General features: G+C 36.7%; 5 protein-coding genes across 7 annotated transcripts in view; 3 read left to right on the top strand and 2 right to left on the bottom strand.

Annotated features, from left to right (window-relative positions):
* The first annotated feature begins 893 nt into the window (after positions 1–893).
* Positions 894–4202, top strand: LOC106319191 (acyl-[acyl-carrier-protein] desaturase 5, chloroplastic). Its single transcript, XM_013757449.1, has 4 exons — positions 894–1179; positions 2423–2927; positions 3268–3708; positions 3821–4202. The coding sequence occupies exons 1-4, from the start codon at positions 1055–1057 to the stop codon at positions 3941–3943; spliced, it is 1194 nt and encodes a 397-aa protein (XP_013612903.1). The 5' UTR covers positions 894–1054; the 3' UTR covers positions 3944–4202.
* A 56-nt stretch (positions 4203–4258) lies between these two features.
* Positions 4259–5052, bottom strand: LOC106319192. Its single transcript, XM_013757450.1, has one exon. It carries the CDS (start codon positions 4983–4985, stop codon positions 4431–4433), a length of 555 nt encoding a protein of 184 aa, XP_013612904.1. The 5' UTR covers positions 4986–5052; the 3' UTR covers positions 4259–4430.
* A 218-nt stretch (positions 5053–5270) lies between these two features.
* On the top strand, positions 5271–9548 carry LOC106313426 (splicing factor U2AF-associated protein 2). Its single transcript, XM_013751226.1, has 15 exons — positions 5271–5585; positions 5920–5997; positions 6090–6224; positions 6312–6374; positions 6461–6642; positions 6953–7180; positions 7521–7613; positions 7697–7735; positions 7828–7914; positions 8011–8113; positions 8226–8306; positions 8701–8777; positions 8862–8942; positions 9053–9144; positions 9237–9548. Exons 1-15 carry the CDS (start codon positions 5543–5545, stop codon positions 9358–9360), a joined length of 1506 nt encoding a protein of 501 aa, XP_013606680.1. The 5' UTR covers positions 5271–5542; the 3' UTR covers positions 9361–9548.
* A 281-nt stretch (positions 9549–9829) lies between these two features.
* Positions 9830–16459, top strand: LOC106318561 (sister chromatid cohesion 1 protein 4-like). 3 transcript variants are annotated; one of them, XM_013756585.1, is made up of 16 exons: positions 9830–10096; positions 10388–10532; positions 11028–11289; positions 11378–11475; positions 11559–11608; positions 11929–11981; positions 12294–12393; positions 12498–12999; positions 13084–13485; positions 13641–13779; positions 14108–14247; positions 14325–15130; positions 15218–15299; positions 15484–15595; positions 15670–15799; positions 16016–16459. In XM_013756585.1, the coding sequence occupies exons 2-16, from the start codon at positions 10409–10411 to the stop codon at positions 16112–16114; spliced, it is 3099 nt and encodes a 1032-aa protein (XP_013612039.1). In that variant the 5' UTR covers positions 9830–10096; positions 10388–10408; the 3' UTR covers positions 16115–16459. The 3 variants fall into 3 exon arrangements, with proteins under 3 accessions (XP_013612039.1, XP_013612040.1, XP_013612041.1); XM_013756586.1 differs by having other exon boundaries at positions 15266–15299; positions 16016–16438; XM_013756587.1 differs by having other exon boundaries at positions 15218–15248; positions 15481–15595; positions 16016–16438.
* Positions 16460–20917: 4458 nt separating this feature from the next.
* The window catches only part of LOC106317888, an 8867-nt gene continuing 6213 nt past the window's right edge, over positions 20918–23571 (bottom strand). Inside the window, exons 2-5 of the mRNA XM_013755694.1 lie at positions 22181–22328; positions 21820–21892; positions 21251–21729; positions 20918–21170 (exon numbers count right to left, since the gene is read on the bottom strand). Coding sequence (XP_013611148.1) covers positions 21098–21170; positions 21251–21729; positions 21820–21892; positions 22181–22328 — 773 coding nt within the window. The 3' untranslated portion in view covers positions 20918–21097. The remainder of the gene's footprint in view (positions 21171–21250; positions 21730–21819; positions 21893–22180; positions 22329–23571) is intronic.

Below are 23571 nucleotides of genomic sequence, written 5' to 3'. Positions count from 1 at the left end.
GTTTTCCCGCCGAAACCGGCAAATCGGGTTTTTCCGCCGAAACCGCAAAATCAGGTTTTTCCGCCAAAACTGAAAAATCGCGTTTTCCCGCCAAAACTGCAAAATCGAATTTTTCCGCCAAAACCACAAAAACGAGTTTTCCCACCGAAACCGGCAAATCGAGTTTTCCCGCCAAAACTACAAAATCGGGTTTTCCTGCGTGAAACCGGTAAATCGGATTTTTTCGCCGAAACTAAAACCGCAAAAACGAGTTTTCCCTCCAAAACCGGCAAATTGAATTTTTCCGCCAAAACCGTGAAATTGAGTTTTACGGGTTTTCCAGAAAAACTTAATTTTACGTTTTCACGGGAAAATTCGATTTTGAGGTTTTGGCGAAAAACTCGATTTTGAAGTTTTGACGAAAAACTCGATTTTGCGTTTTTGGAGGGAATACTCGATTTCGTTTTTTTAGTTGAAAACTCGATTTTGCGGTTTCGATGGAAAATTTCGTTGTTTAGTTTTTGGCGAGAAAACTCGACTTTAAGTTTTTTTTGGTGAAAAACATTATTAAATATTGTATAATAGTTGTGTGAATCAAAATAAAAGGGTTAGAATTTAAACCCTGGTCCTGGGCCAACTCTGTTTAAATCATGTTTAACATCCTAGCTGTATTGGGCTCCAAAGCGCCCCTAAGTATATATAATAACTTGACCCATGGGCCTTTACAAAATTAACAGTAACAAGTACAACAACAGAAACAGTTTGGTGAGAGAAAAAAGAAAAAAGGATGCAGACAGGACATAATGGCATTGTCGTGTTATAAAGCAAAGGGACATTGAAATGTCACATTGCTTAACTATCACATCATCACCGCTGCAGAGTTTCTCAATTTGCTCGTTTGTTTCTTCACCTTTCTCGTCCTTGTTAGCTTTTTCTTCCCTCCATAAATACCCACCTATATAGACAAATTCACTCTGTTATCATCGAAAATCTTCTATTTATTTTTTCGTTTTATTCCTTTACAATAATCTTGTCCCCGTTGTTATCAAGAAAAGAAGGGGTGGAACAAAACCAAATGGCTATGGCTATGAATCGGATCGCTTTTATCTCTTCCCCATCCGTTTATCCACGTTCTTCTCATCATCATGGCTACAGATCTTCCAGAGTTTTCATGTCTTCTACCATCCGTCCCGCCTCTGCGTGAGTTTTCTCTCTTCGTTTCCAAGCTTTCATCTCTGTTTTTTCCCTTATCTGGCTTTTTTCTTCTGAGTTTAAGTCTGAGATGCGATAACTATAAGTCATGATCAACATTGGATCTAAATATACTCTCTGTTTCTGTCGTGTTTGTTTTAAAAAATGCAGATTATTTCGTTTTGTACATATATAACACACATTTTATTAGTTAAATGATTCATACAACTCTTTCTGTTGAATTCCATTTGCTTTCTGCTCAACCTGTGGACATGTTTGGTCACCAAACCAAAAACAATCTCTTTTGCATTTTCTTCTACAAATTCAATTGATCTGTTTCTTTTTGGGTGTAATCTCTCTTCGATTGTTCAGAACTATGAAACATTCCATATGCATGCATGGATTTGATTGTTCCATTTACTCTTTTTTTAGTATCATTTAATTTGGGTTGTTGGCCTATCAGGCTACAATCTTGTTATTTTTAATGCAAGTGTAAGTAAGGCTTTTAATAAAATCACATTCCACAAAAAGTAAATTTTAATATCGTCTCTAATCCTCTATGTTTATGCATGTGTATGTGTATATATATGAACTGTAGTTGGTCAAGTTAGGTCTGAATTTTTTCTTGTATTGCTTGTTTTTTTTCCTTGACTGATGCTTGTTATTTGTTTTGGTTAGACCATCTGTAAATTACAGAATGCTTGTCTTTTACTGCTACTGCTCCACATCTTTCTTATCAGCATTAATTGAGTCACGCATCAGTGTCTTTTTCTTTTGCTTTCAAGAACTGATTATTCTCGTGTTGGGAGGTCTACTTTTTTTAGAAAAGACTGTAACTTGTTTGCAAGTTGGTTACCTGCAGAACACGTAACTCTACCATCAGTTTCTGGTGGTTGTGTAATAAAAAATATATATTTGAGAATCTTGCTGGGCATCTGTAGTGGAGCCTTGTAGCTCCAAAACCTAGGTAAAAAATTATAAAAAATTTGATGGGTTCCACACTATATTAAGGATTAGCCTCTTCTTATCCTTATATAAGGATCAATCCGTGAGAAATATTGTCAGTGTTTGCGGGTCTCGCTGTTAAGCGGCGACTTGTCATTAGTTATTTTTTTTTTCTTTTTTTTGTTGAAAAATAAATAATAATAAAAAAAATAAAAAAGTGAATTTTTAAGGATTTTTTATCGAATCCACGGTTGCAGATGGTCAACTTTGTATCATTTTAAAATCTCTTTAATGGATTTGCATGCAGAGAGGTCACCAATGGAAGGAAACCCTATCTCCCTCCTCGAGAGGTGCAACTTCAAGTGAAATACTCAATGCCACCACAAAAGCTGGAGATCTTCAAGTCCTTAGAAGGATGGGCTAACGACAACTTGTTGCCATACCTAAAACCTGTTGAGAAATCATGGCAACCAACAGATTTCCTCCCTGAACCTGAGTCAGAAGGTTTCTATGACCAAGTGAAGGAGTTAAGAGAAAGGTGTAAAGAGCTTTCTGACTACTACTTTGTAGTCCTTATTGGTGATATGATCACAGAGGAAGCACTTCCGACTTATCAAACCATGATTAATACATTGGATGGGGTTAGAGATGAGACTGGAGCAAGTCCTACTCCTTGGGCTGTGTGGACGAGGGCTTGGACTGCTGAAGAGAATAGGCATGGTGATCTTCTCAACAAGTATCTTTACCTCTCTGGAAGAGTAGACATGAGGCAGATTGAAAAGACCATTCAATATCTGATTGGTTCTGGAATGGTAAGCTTCTATAATATAACTATACTCAAGGCCGGCTCAATAGTTTCATAGTTTCATGGCCATGGGGCAAAAACAAAATTTAAGTCTCTAAACTAATACTTTTAATTTTTTATGATAAAATAAAATACTTTCATATAAAACATTTGGACCCTTTTTTTATTTTTAATATAAAAATACATTCTTTTTGAAAAAAATCGCACTCGTATCTATTAAGAAATAGGAGGACAAAAAATTGGATCCGGGGACACCAATTGTTCCCCTATCTAGGTCGCCCCTATGCCTATTTTTATGTTCTGCTATAGTCTAAGCTGTGTTGATTTTTATTTGTTTGGTTCTTTAGGATCCAAAGACTGAAAATAACCCTTACTTGGGTTTCATCTACACTTCTTTTCAAGAAAGAGCTACTTTCATCTCCCACGGAAACACTGCTGGACTGGCAAAGAAGCTTGGGGACTCGAAACTAGCGCAGATTTGCGGTACCATAGCTGCTGATGAGAAGCGTCATGAAACCGCTTACACCAAGATTGTAGAAAAGCTTTTTGAGATTGATCCTGACACCACTGTTGTAGGCTTTGCTGACATGATGAAGAAAAAGATAGCCATGCCTGCTCATTTGATGTATGATGGCCGAGATGACAATCTGTTTGAGCACTTCTCCTCCGTGGCTCAGAGGCTTGGTGTCTACACTGCTAGGGACTATGCTGATATACTGGAGTTTCTTGTGAGGCGGTGGAACGTTGAGAACTTGGTAGGCCTTTCTGGTGATGGACACAAGGCCCAGGTAACAACAACATCTAAAACCTCTTTTGTGTACTTGGAGAATGTTCAGTCATCAAAGTGTAGAATATAAGTTATTGTTCTGACTTTTGGCTCTCTTTAATTGCATGAAACAGGACTACCTCTGTAAATTGCCTGCTAGGATCCGCAAACTCGAAGAGAGGGCTCAAGGGAGAAACAAAGAAGCTGCAAGAAACATACCCTTCAGCTGGATATTCGGTCGAGAGATCAGGGCTTAAAAGAATTATCATGATGCAACAATCTCTTCACCATCACCATGATAAGGAGGTTCAGAAAGTATGTTTTGTATTGGAAGATATGTTAGATAAAAAGTATGTGTTTTAGCCTTGTTTTTGGATCACTTTTTCTATTTATTTGTTTCAGATACTCCATTTGTTCTAGACTTCTAGTATTGTTGTATCCACTTCCTCAATGTTTCTCTCTCAAAATTCCTACAAGTTGTAATTTTTAAAATTATTTGCATTGTGTTTTCGTAGAGATTGTTACAAGTTTCTTAATTATAAAAAAAATGAGTAATTTAAAGAAACAAACCATAGGAACGAAACACATATTATATATATGTAGTCAATCATTGCCAACAATGACAGATACAAACAACAAATGAACAAATCACAATACCACCGACAGAACACAGATCAAAAACCAACAATTTGATACTGATAATAGCTCTCAACAACACAAGAAGACAAGACAAAGACAGTAACTTCAAACTTGGAAAGGCCATGGCCAATCCTTAGGATTCTCATCACTCTGCACCTTACCACTCCTCTTCACCGCAACAACACTTCTATCACCACCCTCGACATAAGCGTAATACTTCAAGAAGAAAGCCAATACCAACACAACCCAATCAAGACAAAAGATCACAACGCAGAGCCCGCCGCCGAGCTTCAAGATCACCGCGGCGTCTTCCTCACGGACATACGACTTGAGGCTCCCGAGGAAGTTGGCCGTGTTGGTGAAGATGAGAACGGAGACGGAGCCCTGGAAGATAGCCGTGAGCACGGTGGCGACCATGTGAGCGGCGTACCACCGGTTCCTCCCGCAGGAAGCGGCGGTGCAGCCGGAGACGGCGGCGGCGATGGTGGTTGTGTGGAGGAGGATGAGGAGGAAGCCGCAGATGGAGGGGATGAGGCGGAGAGAGAGGGTGAGGAAGATGCAGCTCGTGGCGGCTCCGAGGAGGATGTAGTTGGAGAAGAGGAAGATCTTGTGGGTGTAGTAGTGTGAATCTTCTACTGATTGAGATGGAATCAAACCCATGGTTTAGAGTTTATCGAAAGTTTGGATTTTGAGAAGTGGGCTTGTGTTCTTTGATGATGAAGAAGAGAGTGATGAGCGTGAGGAGTGTGTTTATGTAGAGAGACTTGAAACGGTCTAGTTTCTAAATATGACCGTTGTTGAATCCTCGAACGGCTAGTTTTCTAATTTTTTATTATTATTAACGTGGGCCCATCGGTAGAAAGATTAAACAAGGTGGGCCCATTAGCATGTGGATGGGTTCATGTTTATCCGATATAAGGATAAGAGTTTCTCTGTATCCAAACTAGGTAAGTGTTTTCCACCGTCTTCCTCTCATTTTCCGTCGTCTCTCTCAAAGGCCCAATGGGTTTAAGTAGTCGGCACATTGGGCTGTGGGATAGGTTCATGTTAATCCGATACAAGGATAAGAGTTTCTCTGTATCCAAACAGGATCAGGGTCTTCTACCGTCTTCATCTTCGTCTGATTTGTCGTCGTCGTCTCTCAAAAGCGCCACTCTTGAAGTCGGTTTTGGTTCTTAGCGTTCGTGATTTTGCGAAGGTTAGCGAGAGAAATAACAATGTCCGGCTCCGATAAGCTACAGGGTTCTCAATCGTGGACAGGTGAAAACCCTCTTCCTTCTCTCGCTCTCGTCCTCAAAAATTTTTTGCGAGGAGGAGATTGATCCTAGGGTTTGGGAGGAGATTAATCCTAGGGTTTGTGATGATCCGGTTTATAATATGGTGTGAAGAGAAGTTGTTTAAGGACATTAAGAAACTGAAAACAGAGCAAAAGCTCATCTTGGGGATAAACAAATCATGCTGTGTGTAGTCTAGCTTATGAGGCAATAGAGTATGTGTATTAACTTGGTTCCAGTAAATCACTAGGAATGATGGAACTGTTAATATGTTTCTCTGGGGGTTTACTGATGGATTGTTTTGTAACATGTGAAAATAGACGCTACTGATGTTGGTTGGTACATTCTTGGTGGAAACCAAGAAAGCCTGGGTCCATATACCTTCCTGGAGCTGTGTGGTAAGTGTTCCGTGTTATTAAGTTCCTTGATGTATCTGTGCCTGTTTCTGTTATAAGCTATTAAAGCGCTTTACTTTGCTTTGAATGGGCAGACCATTTCAAGAACGGTTACCTACAGGAAACTACTCTGGTCTGGGCTGAAGGAAGAAGCGAATGGCAGCCTCTTTCTGCTGTCACTGAGTTGATGTCAAGGATCTCTGGAGCTGAAGTTGACCATTCAGCTGGAGGTAATATCCCTAAGTTATCGGGTTTTTTTTTTCTAGCATAGTTTTGTCTCTTGGCTTTATGGCACTTACTATAGGGTGTCTTACCAGGTGCACCGGGGTTGATGAATGGATATGGTGCAAGAACCAACCAAGAGAAGCAAAGTAATACTGGTTAGTTATCTAGACAGAAATGAACACTTCAGTATTATGAGTTGCAAAGTGAGGGTAGAACTTACCACATCATGTTGTTTCCGCAGCGTCTACTGAGGATGAGTTTGAGAAATGGCAGAGAGAGATTAAAGAAGCAGAGGCGGACGCTGAAAGGTTGAAAGATGATCAAGACAGACCTTCTTCACCACCCGAGGGGGAAGATGAGTTCACTGATGATGATGGAACTAGATATAAATGGGACAAAGCTCTTAGAGCATGGGCTCCTCAGGTAATGCTTTTCGTTTTTTCCCAGTTTTTGCTAGTGAAATGGGATTTCAGGTTACCCACCAGTGCTTTCAAGTAATGATTGGAATCGTTAACATGTCTAATTTTGTTGGTGGGTCGTGGCTTAGCCATATCCGAAAGATTGCTTATTTGCTATGATTTTCTCTCATATTTTTGCTTGCTTTATCAAGATTGAATATCAGGAATTCGTCGAACTATTTTACCTTTACTTGTTTTGGGTTATTCATGTTGCGCACTTTAGGACGAGTTAAATATCATTAATATTTTCAATTGCTCATGCTTTTTTATCGCAGAACGATCCAGTAGGTAGTGTTGATCCGTATGGACTCGAAGAGATGACCTTTGCTGAGGAAGACGAAGTAATTCCAACTATAAACGTTCTTGATACTTCTGTTGATAAGGAGGATGTTTCTAAGGATGATGTGGCTAGTAAAAAAGAAGAAGATGGCTCTGATCAGACCGCGGAAATAAACAATAATGGCAAGAGGAAGCTGCCAGAAGAAGAAGAAACCGAAAAGAAGGTATTTGTTATTGTCTTTTGTCTTCTTCTCTGTTTCGTTTATCACCGTATCTCTTTCTTAAGGTCATGCATGGTACTTCCGATTTCTTGATTAAGGAATCTTGACTTTTCTAAATGGTAATGGATGATTACTTTTTGACCAATATGTACATCGTAGAGGGAAAGAAAAACTTTTTGTTGGCCAATATGTACATAGTTGTTGGACATCGAAGTTATATTAGAACTAGCAAATTACTTTTACTTTCATTTCGTCATACTTACTAATGATGGATCAAATAAATATAGTCGCATTTCTTCATGAAAATTTCTGCAAATATTCTAAGTTTCAAATTAATTTCCAGGAAGCAAACAAGCCTCCAGAAGCGTGGTTTGAGCTGAAAGTAAACCCACATATCTACGTTACCGGGTTGCCCAAGGATGTCACAATCGAGGAAGTAAGTTGTGGTCATTGCTTTTTCTATTATTATGAATATCCTAATACTTTAAAACGGACTTAAAGTAGCGACATCAATTACAGGTAGTTGAAGTTTTTTCTAAATGCGGCATTATTAAGGAGGTAAATCCCACTATCTTGTGATTTTTTTTCTGTGTTATTTTGGAGTCTTGTGGAAGTTTTCCTTGACAATGTAGATCTGGTAAACATCGCAGGATGACACTGGCAAGCCTCGCATAAAGCTTTACAGTGACAAGGCGACAGGAGAATTAAAAGGCGATGCTCTTATCACGTATATGAAGGTAATGATAATACCTAAAGTTCTTCCCTCCGGGTATTTATAAGGTTCTGATTCTTAGACTTTGTCTCTTCATGCTATCTGTTTTTGTTTTCATCAGGAGCCCTCAGTGGATCTTGCAATTCAAATCTTAGACGGGGCTCCTTTACGTCCAGCTGACAAGCTCCTCATGTCAGTTTCTCGAGCCAAATTCGAGCAGAAAGGTGAATACCATTACACTTTAGTTGTATAGACATTAGCTTTTCCCTATCCGTGGCTTTGTTTTGTACAATATTTTGGCTTTGGTTCTTATTGCCTGTTTCTATTTTCACTCAGGGGAGAGATTTATAACGAAGCAAACCGATAACAAGAAGAAGAAAAAGCTTAAAAAGGTCGAGCAAAAGTTGCTTGGATGGGGTATGTTTCCGCTTCTGTATACTGGCAACCTACCTTTTTCTCTAGGAAGTCACATATTAAAGGAAGATGTGAGATGCTAGAGATTCATATATATATATTTCTCTATCCTTTACTAACTCTTTATGGAACTCGCTAGCGAAAGGACTGGCACTAAAAACTTATCGTTTTTGGAAGGCAACCTTTCATTGACAATTAAAACAGAAGGGGGGGGTTTAGAAAGTCGATGTAGATTAGAAGGGAACATAGTCATGTCGATATTCTCTATTTGTCTGTCTGGTAATCATAGTTGATATTAGCATAAAAAAGGTGGCCATTTTAGTTCTTGATGTTGGAGTTTTTCTAACTGGATTTATATTTATTGTGATGGCGCTTGGTCTCTCTTTTCTTGGCATAGGTGGTAGAGATGATGCTAAGATCGCAATACCTGGAACTGTTGTTCTGCGCCACATGTTCAGTCCAGCGGAGATGAGAGTAGGGCCTTGTCCACTACGTTGATACGATAGAATGTTAAACACCTGATATATCTTGAGCGTTTGTTTTTGTCTTTGCTTGTAGGCTGATGAGAATCTGTGTGCCGAGGTAGAGGAAGACGTGAAAGAAGAAAGTATGAAGCATGGACCGTTTGATTCAGTGAAGGTTATTATATGTTGTGTCTTTTTTTTTTTTTTGCTTAAGCTTGTGTTATTCTAATACTGTATTTGTTGAAAGTTAAGATTGTTTAATCAATTGACATCTTTCTTGTACAGGTGTGTGAGCTTCATCCACAGGGTGTTGTTCTCATAAGATTTAAGGATCGTAAAGATGCTCAGAAATGTATAGATGCAATGAACGGTCGCTGGTACAGATTCTCCCTTGGTCATTTCAGCTTAATATGCCACCATTACCAATGTTGTGATATGTTTAGCTTATGCGGCTGTTGTGTTTATGCAGGTATGCAAAGAGACAGATACATGCGAGCCTTGACGATGGATCAGTGAACCACGCTGCGGTTCGTGACTTTGATGCGGAAGCCGAACGGTTAGATCAGTTTGCAGCTGAGCTCGAAGCTGAATAGAAGAAACAAAATCACAATAAATCTAAAAGCTCTTTTGTAGAATACATCATGTTAGTTGTTGAGAAGTTTGAAGTATAACCATATGTTTTTCATTTTTTTTGTTGTTGAAAACTAACTCTTTCTTGAGGGAGTAAAACAAATATGCCCCTATTGATATATGAAAATAAAAATTACATTAAAGTTTGCCATCTCGGGGAAACTCAAGTTTCTGATGTCAATCATTGAAGCAGATCGGTTTACTTCGTATACCCGGTTTATAATTTCATACAAAAAATTTCAGAAATTTTTTCATATTTCCCGCAAATAGGAGAAGGAACCGCCCAGCTCAAATGTTTTGAAAGAAAGAAAAAAGTTTTTAATTGAAGGTTAGTTGACAAAAAACTAAATCTGAACATAGGTGGGACCACCTCGTGTCTTAACCAGTAGGAGCGCGACGTATGTCATTGGTGTTCCTTTTCCGAACCAAATCCCTCAAATTTTAATCAGAAATCGAACCAAAGATCCAAAGTTGGAAACTTTTACTTATTGCAATTTCCTCTCAAAACTTACTATTTTTCCGGGCGAGTTTCGCTGTTTGTTGTGTCTGATCTCCGACAGCAAAAGAGTTTAGTCTTAAAGATTCTGTTTTTTTTTTTTTTTACCGAATTGGGGGTGTTCTATTGAAGTTTCCGCGAATTAGGGTTTCCGCGAGGACTCTGTTTAGGAGCTGTGGAGCTTGGAATTGGTGAATTATACGGTAATTGATCTACCCTTTTGCTCTTATTCTACTATGATAAGCTCGTGAAGTAGTCTTAGGACCTTTGAGAGTCTCTGCTCCGTGTAAATTTCAAAGCTTTGTTATCGATTTGAGCTAATTTGGGGTTCTGTTGTCTTAAATTGGAAACTTTCTGAATTTCTCTTACATACTCTGTGTCTCGGGTTAAAGATGTCTGATTCTGTTATCGTGTCGGAAGTATATTTAGTTTTTGAAGCTCAATTTGTAAATTCTAACAAGTTGTTTTTCTCTTTGTTGTTGTCGAAATTTTAGGGCTTTTGTTGAGGTGGAGGAATGTTTTATTCGCAGTTTATATTAGCAAAGAAAGGACCACTTGGGACGATATGGATCGCGGCCCATTTGGAGAGGAAGCTTCGTAAGAATCAGGTCGCTGATACTGACATTGGAGTCTCCGTTGGTGAGTTCTTTGCTTCTGTTTTTGCTTTTGTGCCCAATCTTTAATGTTACTACTTTGCTCATAGGGTTAGCAGAAGCATAGTTTCATTCTCTGTGGATTAGCTGTATGTTTGGGATTTGCCAGTTTACTTTTGAATCTGTAGTTTTATACCTCAGATCTATGATCTACACTTATCTTTAATTAACCTTATATACGCTTATAGACTTATAGTAGTTGCCCTTGATAGTTCATGTATAAGGCCAAGGAATGACCATAACTCTCTAAGTTTATAAATTTGTTAGATCACTATTTGATGTATCATTTAATTTATATATGCAAATTTTTCATTTAATATGTGTCAATTCCTTATGCATTTCGCTTGCTTATATATTTGTTTTGTTGGTCATAGACATCTAAGGTTGACTTAGTTCCATGCTATGCTGTTGTTATCTCTTTACCCTACTCGCTCCCATCAAAAGTATTTCCTAAAATCTGACTACTTTCTCTTCTGAGCAGATTCTATTCTCTTTCCGGAAGCTCCAATTGCTCTGCGACTGTCTAGTCATCTCCTCCTTGGTGTGGTTCGTATTTATTCCAAAAAGGTCAATTACCTCTTTGATGATTGCAGCGAGGCACTGCTTAAGGTCAAGCAAGCTTTTCGCTCTGCTGCGGTTGACCTACCCCCTGAAGAATCCACAGCGCCGTACCACTCTATTACGTTGCCTGAGACATTTGATCTTGATGATTTTGAGCTCCCTGACAACGAGATCTTTCAGGGGTCAGTTTCTTCTTAATTTCAAAATTCACACTCGTTGTTTTTTTTTTGTTGCTATTTCCTTGTTTGATCTTGTTTCCTTGTCTTGCAGTAATTACGTTGACCATCATGTTAGCACAAGAGAGCAAATCACCCTTCAGGATACCATGGATGGTGTTGTATTCTCAACATCTCAATTTGGGTTAGACGGTCAGTGATTGTTTCATGCCGACTTATCTTTACTTATTGATAGCTCTGCCTTAAATAAGAACACTCATTTTATACTTTTCCAGAACGATTTGGTGATGGCGACACTGCTCAAACTGCTTTGGAGCTCGACGAGGTATTTTTTCCTTGATGGAACAGAACAAATATAGTTTTCAGGTCATCTAGGGAGTAGGGACAATAAATAGGATAAACATATTGTAAGATGAAAAATGCATAGAATATTTTGTTGTATTTGCTTCTAGCCTTTTGGGTTCTTTCTCTCACTGTTTGGTTAGACGCTTGTATTTTGAAATGTCAGGTTGCAGCCATGTTGTAGGTTCATGATGATGTTGATGTTATCTTTTTCTAGAGTTCTGCATATTTGAAATTAGAACTTCTCGTCTCTTGTTATTTTATTTTGGGTAGGATCTCTTCTCATCCCTATATTGTATGCAGGAAGTATTCCAGGATAAGGATCTTCTTGGATCCGATGATGAGGCAGTTCAAGGGTCAGTTTTTTGTTCCTAATCTTTACTCTGTACTTTGTAGCATTATTGCATATTTTCTTCTCTTGATTTTATAATCAAAGTTGTGGCTTGATCTTTTTTTGGGGGGATCTTGTTATCATAAGTTCTGAATGCTTCACATAAGTTTTAGAACAGGGAAACTCGAATTGACTGATTGATAAAGAAGCCTTGTGAACTAGAAATGTACTTCTACGTGTCTTGTCCTTCATAGATGTAGACCTTTGGTGTATACTTTGAATGTAAACATCACCAATCATATTTTTTAACTTTCGTTGATATTTTATTTGTTGGTAGCAATGATCACAATGCATATCCGGATGCGGCAACACCAGAGATAAAGGATGAAATGGTAGATGTTTCTGATGCAATGCCCAGAGATTTCAATCAAGAGCAGGTGCGTACCAATTTATATTCCCGCGGAGTTATCGGTTAATTTTCTGCTAGGATATATTGTAAATTTGAATTTTTTTATCACTTATGAATCTCTCACTTTGATAGGTTGAAGATCTTGTAGCTGGTGATGAGTTCATGGAAGATGCTCAAGCTCCTCAAACCCCTGGACTAGTTGAGGTGCCAAACTTGTCTAGTGTCAGAGATCAGCTGGCATGCGATGATCACATGGAGGTAGAGGATCCGAACGCAGAAGAAGTTAGGAAGGCCTCTGGAGAGCCGGATGCTAATGAGCCCTCTGAATATCCTGCCGGAGAATCAGCAGTTGCTCCCATGGATGTGGATAAGTCGTTGATAAATGAAACTATCGACGCACAAAACGAGCCACAGGAGGAGAGGACAGAGCATGTGCATGTTACATCGCCATGTGTTTCTCACATCACCAATGAAATGGAGAATCCTGGTCAAGTAATCACTGAGTCAGGAACCAATGTCATAACAGATAAGTCAGATGCTGTTCCTTCAGTTGAGTCCCCTGGAGAGCCTACGATGAGTAATGCTGAGCATTGTTTAACTCAAGAACTAAAAGATCCTGGAGAAGAGAACCAAGGTTCGTCAAATAAAATGCATCTAACTTAATGCAAAGTCATAGTGCTTGCCTTATTCTTATAATTTTTGTAATTGTTTCTGTCAGATCATTTTGCCATTACCACTGAGGTCAATCAGGAAACAGATTCTAGTTTACAAGTAGATGAGCAGCTGAACAACGCACAGGCAACTGATGAAGGGTTGGGAGATCTGACTGGATCGGCTGATACTGATTTGCCTGCACCTGAGAAGGTATTAGCTGCACCTAACGGTCTGGGGGACGAAAATGGTTGTATGGTTGAACTTGAATCAACACCAGATAAAGAAGACACTGGCACATGTAACGGGGACGCAGGAAATAATAACATTACTGGGAAGAAACGCACTTTTACAGAGAGCACACTAACTGCAGAGAGTTTGAACTCTGTTGAGTCAGTTGGATTGATTCAGTCCAAGAGAACTGCAAATTCTGTTCCTGATGACGATGACTTGTTGTCTTCTATCTTAGGTATTCTTTTTGTTGTTGCTATATCTGTTCTTCTATACATCTATGATTCTTGCTTATATGAGGATGGCAAAAATGGTTTTTGAGGTTTTGATGTTAGCTAATCCCTTCTGAGTTACCTTTCTGATTCCATGATCATTTACTCTCTTTTTTTTCAGTTGGAAAGTCATCTTTTCTGAAGATGAGGTCTACACCTGTGCTTGAAGTAGCAACTACAAAACGGTTAAAGTCTGCTCCTCGTTCTACTACCACAAAGAGGAAGGTTCTAATGGATGACCCTATGGTCTTGCATGGCGAGTATGTTTACCTAACTGACCTTTTTTTTTATGACATAGCATTTATTTATTTCTTCCTTGTTTAGTTGTTTTAATTTCACCCTGCTTTGCACTTAGATTGCAAGGCGGCTACTGTTAATAGCAAAGTTATATGAATGTTGATTTTGTTGAGCGAAAAAAAAAACTGGATGCTGAATTTTAGTTCACTGTTTTAGAAATAGAAGTCTTCTTTTATGTCTCACACTTGAAATTAACTTGGAGTAGTTTTTTTTTTCTTGACTTTGTCTCTGTTTGTTTTACTTGTGTTCTTACCTATTCTGATCGTGCCTACTTTTTTTTTTTCTATTTAGCCTTATACGGGAACAGCTGACAAACACGGAAGGTATACGCCGTGTGCGTAAGAAGGCACCTTGCACCATCCCTGAAATCTTGATGCTTCAAAGACAGGCTTTGGAGGAGGATGGGCTTTTTAAGGAGCCAATATTCACTGGTAAGTTCACTATTCTATATAAACTTCTAAACTGCTGCCACACAGGTAATGTATATATTTTTTCAATGATTTTGCAGGTATGTCAGTGGAATTAGTATCTCTGCACAATGAGCCGTATGATCTAAGAGGAATCACAGTAATCAAGGACGATGACGGACATGCTTCTGTTGTTGGAGTGGTGGAAGGTAATGAATGCTCAGTTAGGGCTGTGGAAGAAAAAGAAGCTGAGGAAAGGTCTGCTCCTCCTCAAACTCAGCCAAATGATTCTGAGGAGCAACCTGCTGAGGCTCATACTCAGCCACAGGATCAACAGATCGTAGACCAAGATGAAAAGAAAGATAACGAGCCTGGTGAAAATATATGTGACTTGGAAGTTCTAAAGGAAAGCGGTGTAGTGAATGAAGAGATCAGTGGAATGCCATCTGAGGATAAAATCGATCGTGTAGAGGATTTACAGGTGGAAGGAGTCCATGAAAACCATGATGAAGGCTTAGGCGGTGAAGATGTTTGTGATGTTATAGAAATTGCTGAAGGTGATGTAGATAACAACGCCACTCTCAATGAGACAGACCTGAAAGTTGAGGACGAAGTACCACATGAAGATAAGAAGACGGATGATGCCTCCTCGGCTGAAGTTATTGAGACTGGGATAGACGACCAGACTCCATGCGATAACACAATTGTAGAAGAAGCTGGTGGTTCTAGTAATCTAGCTTCGGAAAAAGGTTGCAAGGAACCTCTTGTGGAAGCAAATAATGATGGAGTGGTTCCAGAGATAGAGTCTGATAACAGATATAAGGAGATGTTTACTGAGGAGGGTTATATGCAAAGTGCATTAGATGCAGAACATACTTCTCGCGATGGTCTTATGGGAGATAATGATGTAAGTTTATTTTGTAGCTTTCATATCCTTATTCAAGTTAAGACATGCCTCTTAAAGTCTTCTTTTGGTGCTTATCTTTTGTTGCAGGAAATGGATACCATGGAAGTTGCACATGACACATATCTTATGTTGCAGGAAATGGATACCATGGAAGTTGCACATGACACAGGTTCTAGACCTTTTATAGTCCTAATTTAATTTATCCAAATATCTGTATCCTTCAGTTTGGTCAATGGGACTACTAACACTCTGGTTAAAACAAGCTGAAACTCTTAGAGATGTGAGATGCTGCTAGCTATCCTCATGCTACCTGGATGGTTCTGCTTATAGTTTATTTCACTCTTTGTCTTCAGGATTCTTGAACGTGGATGATGATGAAGTAGATGAAGATCACGAGGACGATGGTATGGAAGAGGGTGATGAAGCTCGTCTTCTAGAGAACAGTGGATGGTCTTCTCGTACCAGGTTTGTAAAGTTAATTATTATTTTTCCAGTATTCTATCAAAGTATCTGAAGATTCTTATTCTCTTTCCTTATAGGGCTGTGGCGAAGTATCTTCAGACGATATTTGATAAAGAAGCTGAGAATGGGAAGAATGTTATTGTAGCAGACAAACTCTTAGCTGGGAAAACCCGTAAAGAAGCATCGAGAATGTTTTTCGAAACCCTGGTATGTCTACTTCCTAAACAAAAATGAAGCTCTGATTCTTCTCTAGAAAAATACAAACTTGACAAACTCTAGACTTAAGTAGTTGTGCTTTCTGTTGGAAGTTTCCCTACTGGAATGTTGATGTGAATACTCGCTTTAATGCATCGGTCCCAACTTGTCTTTGCAAAGACGGAAGAACTTGGTTATCTTTGTTGAATCTGTCTTCTTTCTTTGCAGGTTTTGAAAACAAGAGATTACGTCCAAGTTGAGCAAGCCAAGCCTTATGAAAGCATCATCATAAAACCGCGACCAAAACTCACCAAATCCATCTTCTAAAATGGAGAAGAAGATGAGTCTCTCATAGTTGCAGATAGGTAGTTTGGTCCCAGTCCGAGAAACATCATATCCGAAAATGATTGTCCCTTCTTCACTAAAGTTAATACATTTTCCACTCTTTAAGCCAATGAAGTAGTAATAGTATCAGTGCCTGGTGTTGTAGCTCTTAACCACCATCCAAGTAGCTGGAGGAGGTTGATATGTTTGTTATTTTTATTTTATCTTTATACATAAGAGTTGTTGTATGTGTATATATATTGGTGCCACCATGATCATTGATCACCACCAGTTTTACATTTGAGACATGCTAATTTTATTTTCTTTAATTTTATTTTCTTTGAATAACTCGAGTCCTCCGGTTTGACTTGGGAATGTCGAGGAGCCATTTTTTTTATTGAATAGATATAATAATAGTTTTAAAATAGAGTTAAAATGTGAAACAGTCTGGTAAGAATGCCTACTTTTGTCACTAAATTATTGGCTTTTATAATTGCTGATGTTTTTTATCCATCCTAATTATTTTGAACCTATTATTTTCTAATAAATTTATTTATTTGTATCAAAATTTATCATTTGTTGGATTCGGATACAGAAAACAAAATTTGATATTATTATACTTTTTTTTTGGAACACTATTTTTTATTTTTAAATTAATTTTGTTTATATCTTTAGAATTTTTTGTAAGTTAGAATCTAAAAATATAATCAAAAATGAAAAAAAAAAAAATATATATATATATATATATATATTAGATGGATAGAGTGGTGGATTTTTTTGAAACAAAATTATTGTAAAAAGTTAAATGTATATTCAATGATTAGATAGAAAATAAAAAAGTGATAAGAAATGTTAAAAGGTAAAAAAAAAAAGAGATGTTGAATAAAATCAATATATTCTGTTTAAGTCCAGAAGTAATGTTTAAAGTAAATAACTTGAAAATAAATGCAGGATCCCATATGGTGTTCTTCGTTCTGCATGTGATAGTCGTGGACTCGTTGTCTGAATAGCTCTCACGTTCAAGCTGTATATATACATATAGACGTTTCATGAAAGCAATGTTTGTATAGATGAGATCATAATTTACATAAATATAATTGGAATAAGGAAAATCAACAAAACAAAAATATTCCAATGATATATAGTCGTGACTAGCTCTGGACATTCAGTTTTTGATTCGGTTCTTTCGGTATTTTGGTTTTACAGATTTAGGATAACATTTGAGTATTTATTTAGGATACATTTGAGTATTTAAAAAGTTTGATTTCGGTTCGATTATTTTGATTTTCGGTTCAGTTCGGGTAACAAAATTGGAAACCACCTTATTTCCAAAGTAATTTTAGATCCCATCCGATTCCGATTTGGATAGTAAACTTGGGAACCAGCTTATTTTCAAAATAACTTCGATCTCATTAGGTTCCAGTTTGGTTTCGATTTTTTTGGTTAATTCAGATTAAAAAGTAAAAATATCGATTTGTTCAGATTAAATATCAAATTTTTAGGGTTCTCAAACAAAAATTCAGATAATTCAGATAATTTAAATATTTTGAATAAAAAGTTACAGTAGTTCGATTTTTCGGTATTTCGACTTATGAATGATTTTTTAAAAAAAAATTATTTGATTATTTAAAATAAATATAGTTTTTTTTTAACGCTGAATAATTATGCTACAACTATGAAAAATATTACAGACGATTCTACGACCGACAATTCTACCTGTCGTACGAGGATTCACGTCTGACTGCATCACCTGAGTCGCCCTATGGGATCCACGCTTGACGGTACTCCTTGCGCCATGCTGCAGATCTTTTGTAAGTCTTTTTCTCCCTTAATTCGCATAATTCCGCATTCTCCTGAAATTGAAACCCAAACCTCCTAGTGTATAGAAGCATTAATGAGCTTTTGGTCAAACCACTGGACCAAAGGGGCTTCCATAAATTAAATATAGTTAATATTTATAAATATATAAACTACATTATAGAAATTCATATACTCATTTGGTTCTGATTTTTGGGTTTTAAAAATATAAGTTTCACTAGTATAACTGGCATGATCCAGATTCGAATCAAACATACTTTTTGGTTTGGTTCAGTTATTCCATTCTTTACATTCATTTAAAAAAAATGTTGAATGCAGAAAACAACGAAGAAGAAAGGATTTTTAACACTAAACCCCCTCGAGTAAGTTTCATTAGGGTAAAACCCCCTCAATTATCTATGTAACGTAAAAACCCCTCAAATCATGTTCTTTAACGTATTAGCCCCTCCGTCTACAGTGACGTTAAAAGCTGAGTATCTATATTATTAAAATAGAAGTACAAAATAGAAATAACTCTTAATTTTACAATTTATTTACATTAGAATGCCATTGAGATATTTATTGAAACTATGTTTAAGTATGCTTGTCTTTTCCTAATTTAAATATTAGATTTAAGCATTTAATGTCTTTTCCTAATTTAAATAATAGATTTCCTTAATCAACTCTTAACCAAAATAGATTTTCTAATATATTTCATATTAACATATTAAATATTTTTAATATTTGTTCGTAATAAATAATAAAATAAAATATCACACATCATAATTAATTTATATAGCATATAAATAAAATATATGATAGTTATAAATATTGGATTTTTTATATGATACAATGTGATGTAATAGACAATTATAATCACAAAATATAATTATTCAAAGTAATAAATAAAATTTTATGTTTTAAAATGTTATATTAACAATTATGTAATACATTTTAATTTAAATATATATATATATTATACCATTAGTACAAAGAAAAAATTTAAAGTGAAAGCAAATATTTATACGGTCACCGGTCAATCTCTAGAAATAAACAACAACAGCGTAAGATTATTTTTCTTTAACAAATTTATTTTAATAGAAATTATAGTTCTAAATATGTTTATATATTTTTAGGTATTTATAAATTTTTTTTAAGGGATGCTAAGATTTTTAAATTGGAAAAATTATGACCCACCTCTATATTATTTTAATTAGGATAAAAAAATTTATATCCGAATATTTTATTAAACTTTTAATTTTAATTTTTATTATAACCGCAAAGATTAATTTTTAATATAAATTTATGTTTAAATACTACAAATGAATTATTTAATATAAAGTAATACTAAAGATATAAAATAAATACCCGCCCGGTCGGACGGGTCAATGTCTAGTTGGTTGTTAAGTTCTAACGCTGTGTTTCAGAGATACGTCACGGTGTTTCTTTTATTATTTTTCTTCTCCGACCAAACATTCCCAATCTTCTTCTTCTTCATCTGAGTTCCTTTGGATCTCCAATCTTCTTTATTTATTCTTCGTTTAGTAAGTTAGGATAGCTATTATGATTTCTGATCTTTTGTTTTCAATTTCCGAGGGGATTTGCTATTTCTGGTTTTATATTATGATTGTTTTTGCTAAGAAAACTTTTATACCACTAACGCCACAAGGAACTTTTGGGTTTATATTATGATGTGGAGTGATTCAGGTGAAGACCATGTGTTTAAGTTGGTGCTCAGTGCTCACGTTATTTGGTGGTGCTTAATTTTTTTACATTGTCATTTGAAGAGATACATATTGTTGGTCATTTAAGAACATGATAACACAAAATAAAGATTGTTTTACTAAGACCTGAAACCAGTTTACAAGAAATTCCATAATAGTGATGGTTTTACGAAGACCTGAAAATTTTCTAAATAATATGGGTCTAGTAAAACCTTAACCAAGTTAACATGAAAAATCAAATAAGAAACAAAGTTAGCAACAAAATAAGATAGAGCCGAGTGCATCTATTGTCTAGCCTAGTTCATCCATTGTCTTATGATGGGCATACATCCTTGTAAATTGCTCAGCATAATAAGAGCATCTTAAAACTTGGGTTTGAAAATCAACTCTGCAGCATCTTATTTCACCACCATTATATGATCCATCAGCTGCCCAATACCCTCCAGCATCAACCGGACGTAAAGTGTCCTGAGAAGAATGAAGAAACTATTTTTGTTAACATATGATGAAACCAAATCTCTCAGTTGAACTTACATAAACCGAGAGTAACAACAGACATTTATCTTGTCATGTTACCAGCTCCTTTCACAGTAAATCTATCCCGTGTTTCTGACTCGTCTCTTTCTTCACCAATCTGTCCGACACTCAAAATCTCACAAACCCGAGCCTGAATCTCAGAAACCACTAAGCTGAAAGTCTATGGGACTTATGATACTTGAGTTATTAAACCAAAATTTTTTGAGGTCTGTAGAAAGATTTCTATCGTTTGTCAAGACTCGTTATAATCTCCAATTTACGCCATTCTTCTTCTTCAATAGCGCTGAAGCTTCATCAACAGATCATATCAGACCTTGTCAAGGACTCTAATGGCGAACTAGTAATCTTCAGTCCTCTACCTTGCTAAGGTAGTGTTCTTCATCTCAAAAATTAGGGTTAAATGAATTGGGGATTTTTTTACTCGATATGATGATTGAAGAACATGAAAAGACACATCGTGCCGTTGTCGTTTCGTTTTCCAGCATGCTTATTGTTTTTCTTAAAAAAACAGTTTACTTAAACGTCACAATTTAAACAGTTTAATTAAACAGTTTAATATGGCTTTAATATTGCGGTTAAGTCATATTAAAGCCAGCTGGAACCTTTAAATTCAAGCTGGCTTTAATATGACTTAACCGCAAAGTTAAGCTGGAACCAAAAGAGTAAAAACAAAAGAAAAGTCATATTAAAGCCAGCTGGAACCTTTAAATTCAAGCAGATGCTTTCAAATGAAACCGCAAAGCACGTATAATCATAATCATTTCTTCTTATTTGGATGACGGTCTGGAAACTAAAGAAGCACAAATGATACGCAACACATACATTAATTGTAATAAGTTCAACACAGATGCACGCATGCTATATAAAGATAACTGGAAACGCAGACGAGGACCATGAAGATCCTAGAACGGGTGGAAATAAATTCTCTTTAGCTGGATGAAGTATTGGCTAACGTCCGCTTAGTTTCACAGATGATATATTCAACAAATTCTGCCTCCGAGCTGTAAAAACATTCAGAGATTAGTGTGACATTTTATCAATATATATTATATACTTTTGTATAGGAGAGGGGATAAATTACCTTGGGTTTGCATACACAAAACCTAACCTCTCTCCAACTGAGTTAAGAGCCTGCTTCCATCTGTTGATCCTGGCGTCCGTAGCTCCCCAATTCAAGACTAGCTGGTTGTTGATCTCCACTTGCCTCCCATCCCTTACATATTTCGGTTCCACTTTGTAGAATATTGGAATGACTACAAGACTCATCGTGCATTTGTTGATCTCCACTAGCTCCTCCAAGCACCATGCAGAGCTCAAGTAGCTCTCAGTGAAGATCACAAGCGCTATCCTCGACTCTCGGACATTCATGATAAGCTCTTCGGGGTCATATCCTTTAGTCATGTTTTCAATATTTATGTAAAAGTTGATTCCACTTCTTTTCAAGCCAGCTTGGAAATGAGAAATGAAACCAAGGCGGGTGTCATCACCATGACCCCCAAAACTGATGAACACTTTTTGTTGTGGCACAATATGTTGTCCCCTGATCCGGTCATGCACATCCTGGAGAGAAAATGTGAGAGTTTTATTAAATTAGAGGACATAATCCACCAGACTTAATATGACTCGGTACTTTTGAGGTCTTTTACGTACATCTGAGGATTGTACTTTGCCTAACATTTCCTTCACAGTCTCCACGATGTGGTTGACAAAGAGGGCTTGGTTGCTTCCAATAACAAATGAATCATCATTATTTAGTTTACCTAAATCCATATATGTGCTTTTCCAAGGGGCTCCAAATGGCGTGCGCTATATTCTTATGAACATTACACACTATAAACGACTCTTTTTTTTTTTAACTAACTCACTATAAACGACAAAACAAACCTTTTAGACACTTATATCCAAATGCATCCAGTAGATGCAAGAATGTTGATTTTACTAACAAACAACATCTAGATGTTGAATTTGGATGTTGTTATACTATTTAATATTACATATATATTAATCAAACCTGTCCTTTATATACTTCAAGCCCGAATAACCCGTTATAGATTTCAAAGCTTCCCGCCACCTGACAAACCTCTTGTCTGCATCCTTTAACAAGCGCCGGCTCAGGAAACAAGACCAACAGTGCATCCTTCCGGAGCCCACCCTAGAACCTATCAAATTTAGTGACAAAAAAGTCCCAGTTTTTTATTCTTTTTGTTAATAAAGTCCCCATTGTTACGAAAACTTAATTTCAAACAAAGAGGCGCACACATATGTTGAAATAATAAAAGATGTGGGTCCCACTGTCACTATTTGTACAGTGATTTTTTTTTCTATAAATACGAAGTTTTTCGATCATTTGAAAAACACGATTACACCATCTCTTCTCTTTCTTAATAACAAATTCTCTATTGTTATCAGTGTTATCTCCTATCTACGGGTATAAAATTTTCCCTTATTTAAATTCCTGCGATATAATAAAATTCCAGTTCTTTTCATAACACGTTATCAGCACGATCACTCTGCGATTCGGTAAAATTTATTTGTATCATTTATACCCTGTTATAATGGTCGGTATACTGCATCTACTATTATTTATATCATGTTATAATGGCCGGAATACCGCCTATATTATTTATTAGTAATTTAATTAATTTAATGGTCGGCCGAGCCGCCTTATATCCTGTTTATTATTTATTGGTCGGCCGAGCCGCCTCATATTCTGTTTATTATTTATTGGTCGGCTGAGCCGCCTTATATTCTGTTTATTATTAATTGGTCGGCTGAGCCGCCTTATATTCTGTTTATTATTAATTGGTCGGCTGAGCCGCCTTATATTCTGTTTATTATTAATTGGTCGGCTGAGCCGCCTTATATTCTGTTTATTATTAATTGGTCGGCTGAGCCGCCTTATATTCTGTTTATTATTAATTGGTCGGCTGAGCCGCCTTATATTCTGTTTATTATTAATTGGTCGGCTGAGCCGCCTTATATTCTGTTTATTATTAATTGGTCGGCTGAGCCGCCTTATATTCTGTTTATTATTAATTGGTCGGCTGAGCCGCCTTATATTCTGTTTATTATTAATTGGTCGGCTGAGCCGCCTTATATTCTGTTTATTATTAATTGGTCGGCCGAGCCGCCGTATAATTTATTTATTACTCTGCATTGATCGGCTGAGCCGTCGCATGATTTGTTGTCATAATATAAATATTTTATTATCATAATTTTTTTTACTTTTATCAAATTTTATAGATTTGATTGACCGTTTAATACGATATTTTCAGACTAATTTTTGGTGCACTCGATTTAACCCCAACGGTCACAAAGAATTTTTTTCAAAAATTTCCCCTTTCTCCAACGGTTATGAACAGTATTTTTCACCTATAAATACAACTCATTTTCACTCCATTT

This window comes from Brassica oleracea, chromosome C9 (assembly GCF_000695525.1).
Source record: "Brassica oleracea var. oleracea cultivar TO1000 chromosome C9, BOL, whole genome shotgun sequence".
NCBI lineage: Eukaryota > Viridiplantae > Streptophyta > Magnoliopsida > Brassicales > Brassicaceae > Brassica > Brassica oleracea.
This window is presented reverse-complemented; position numbering and strand designations above follow the sequence as displayed.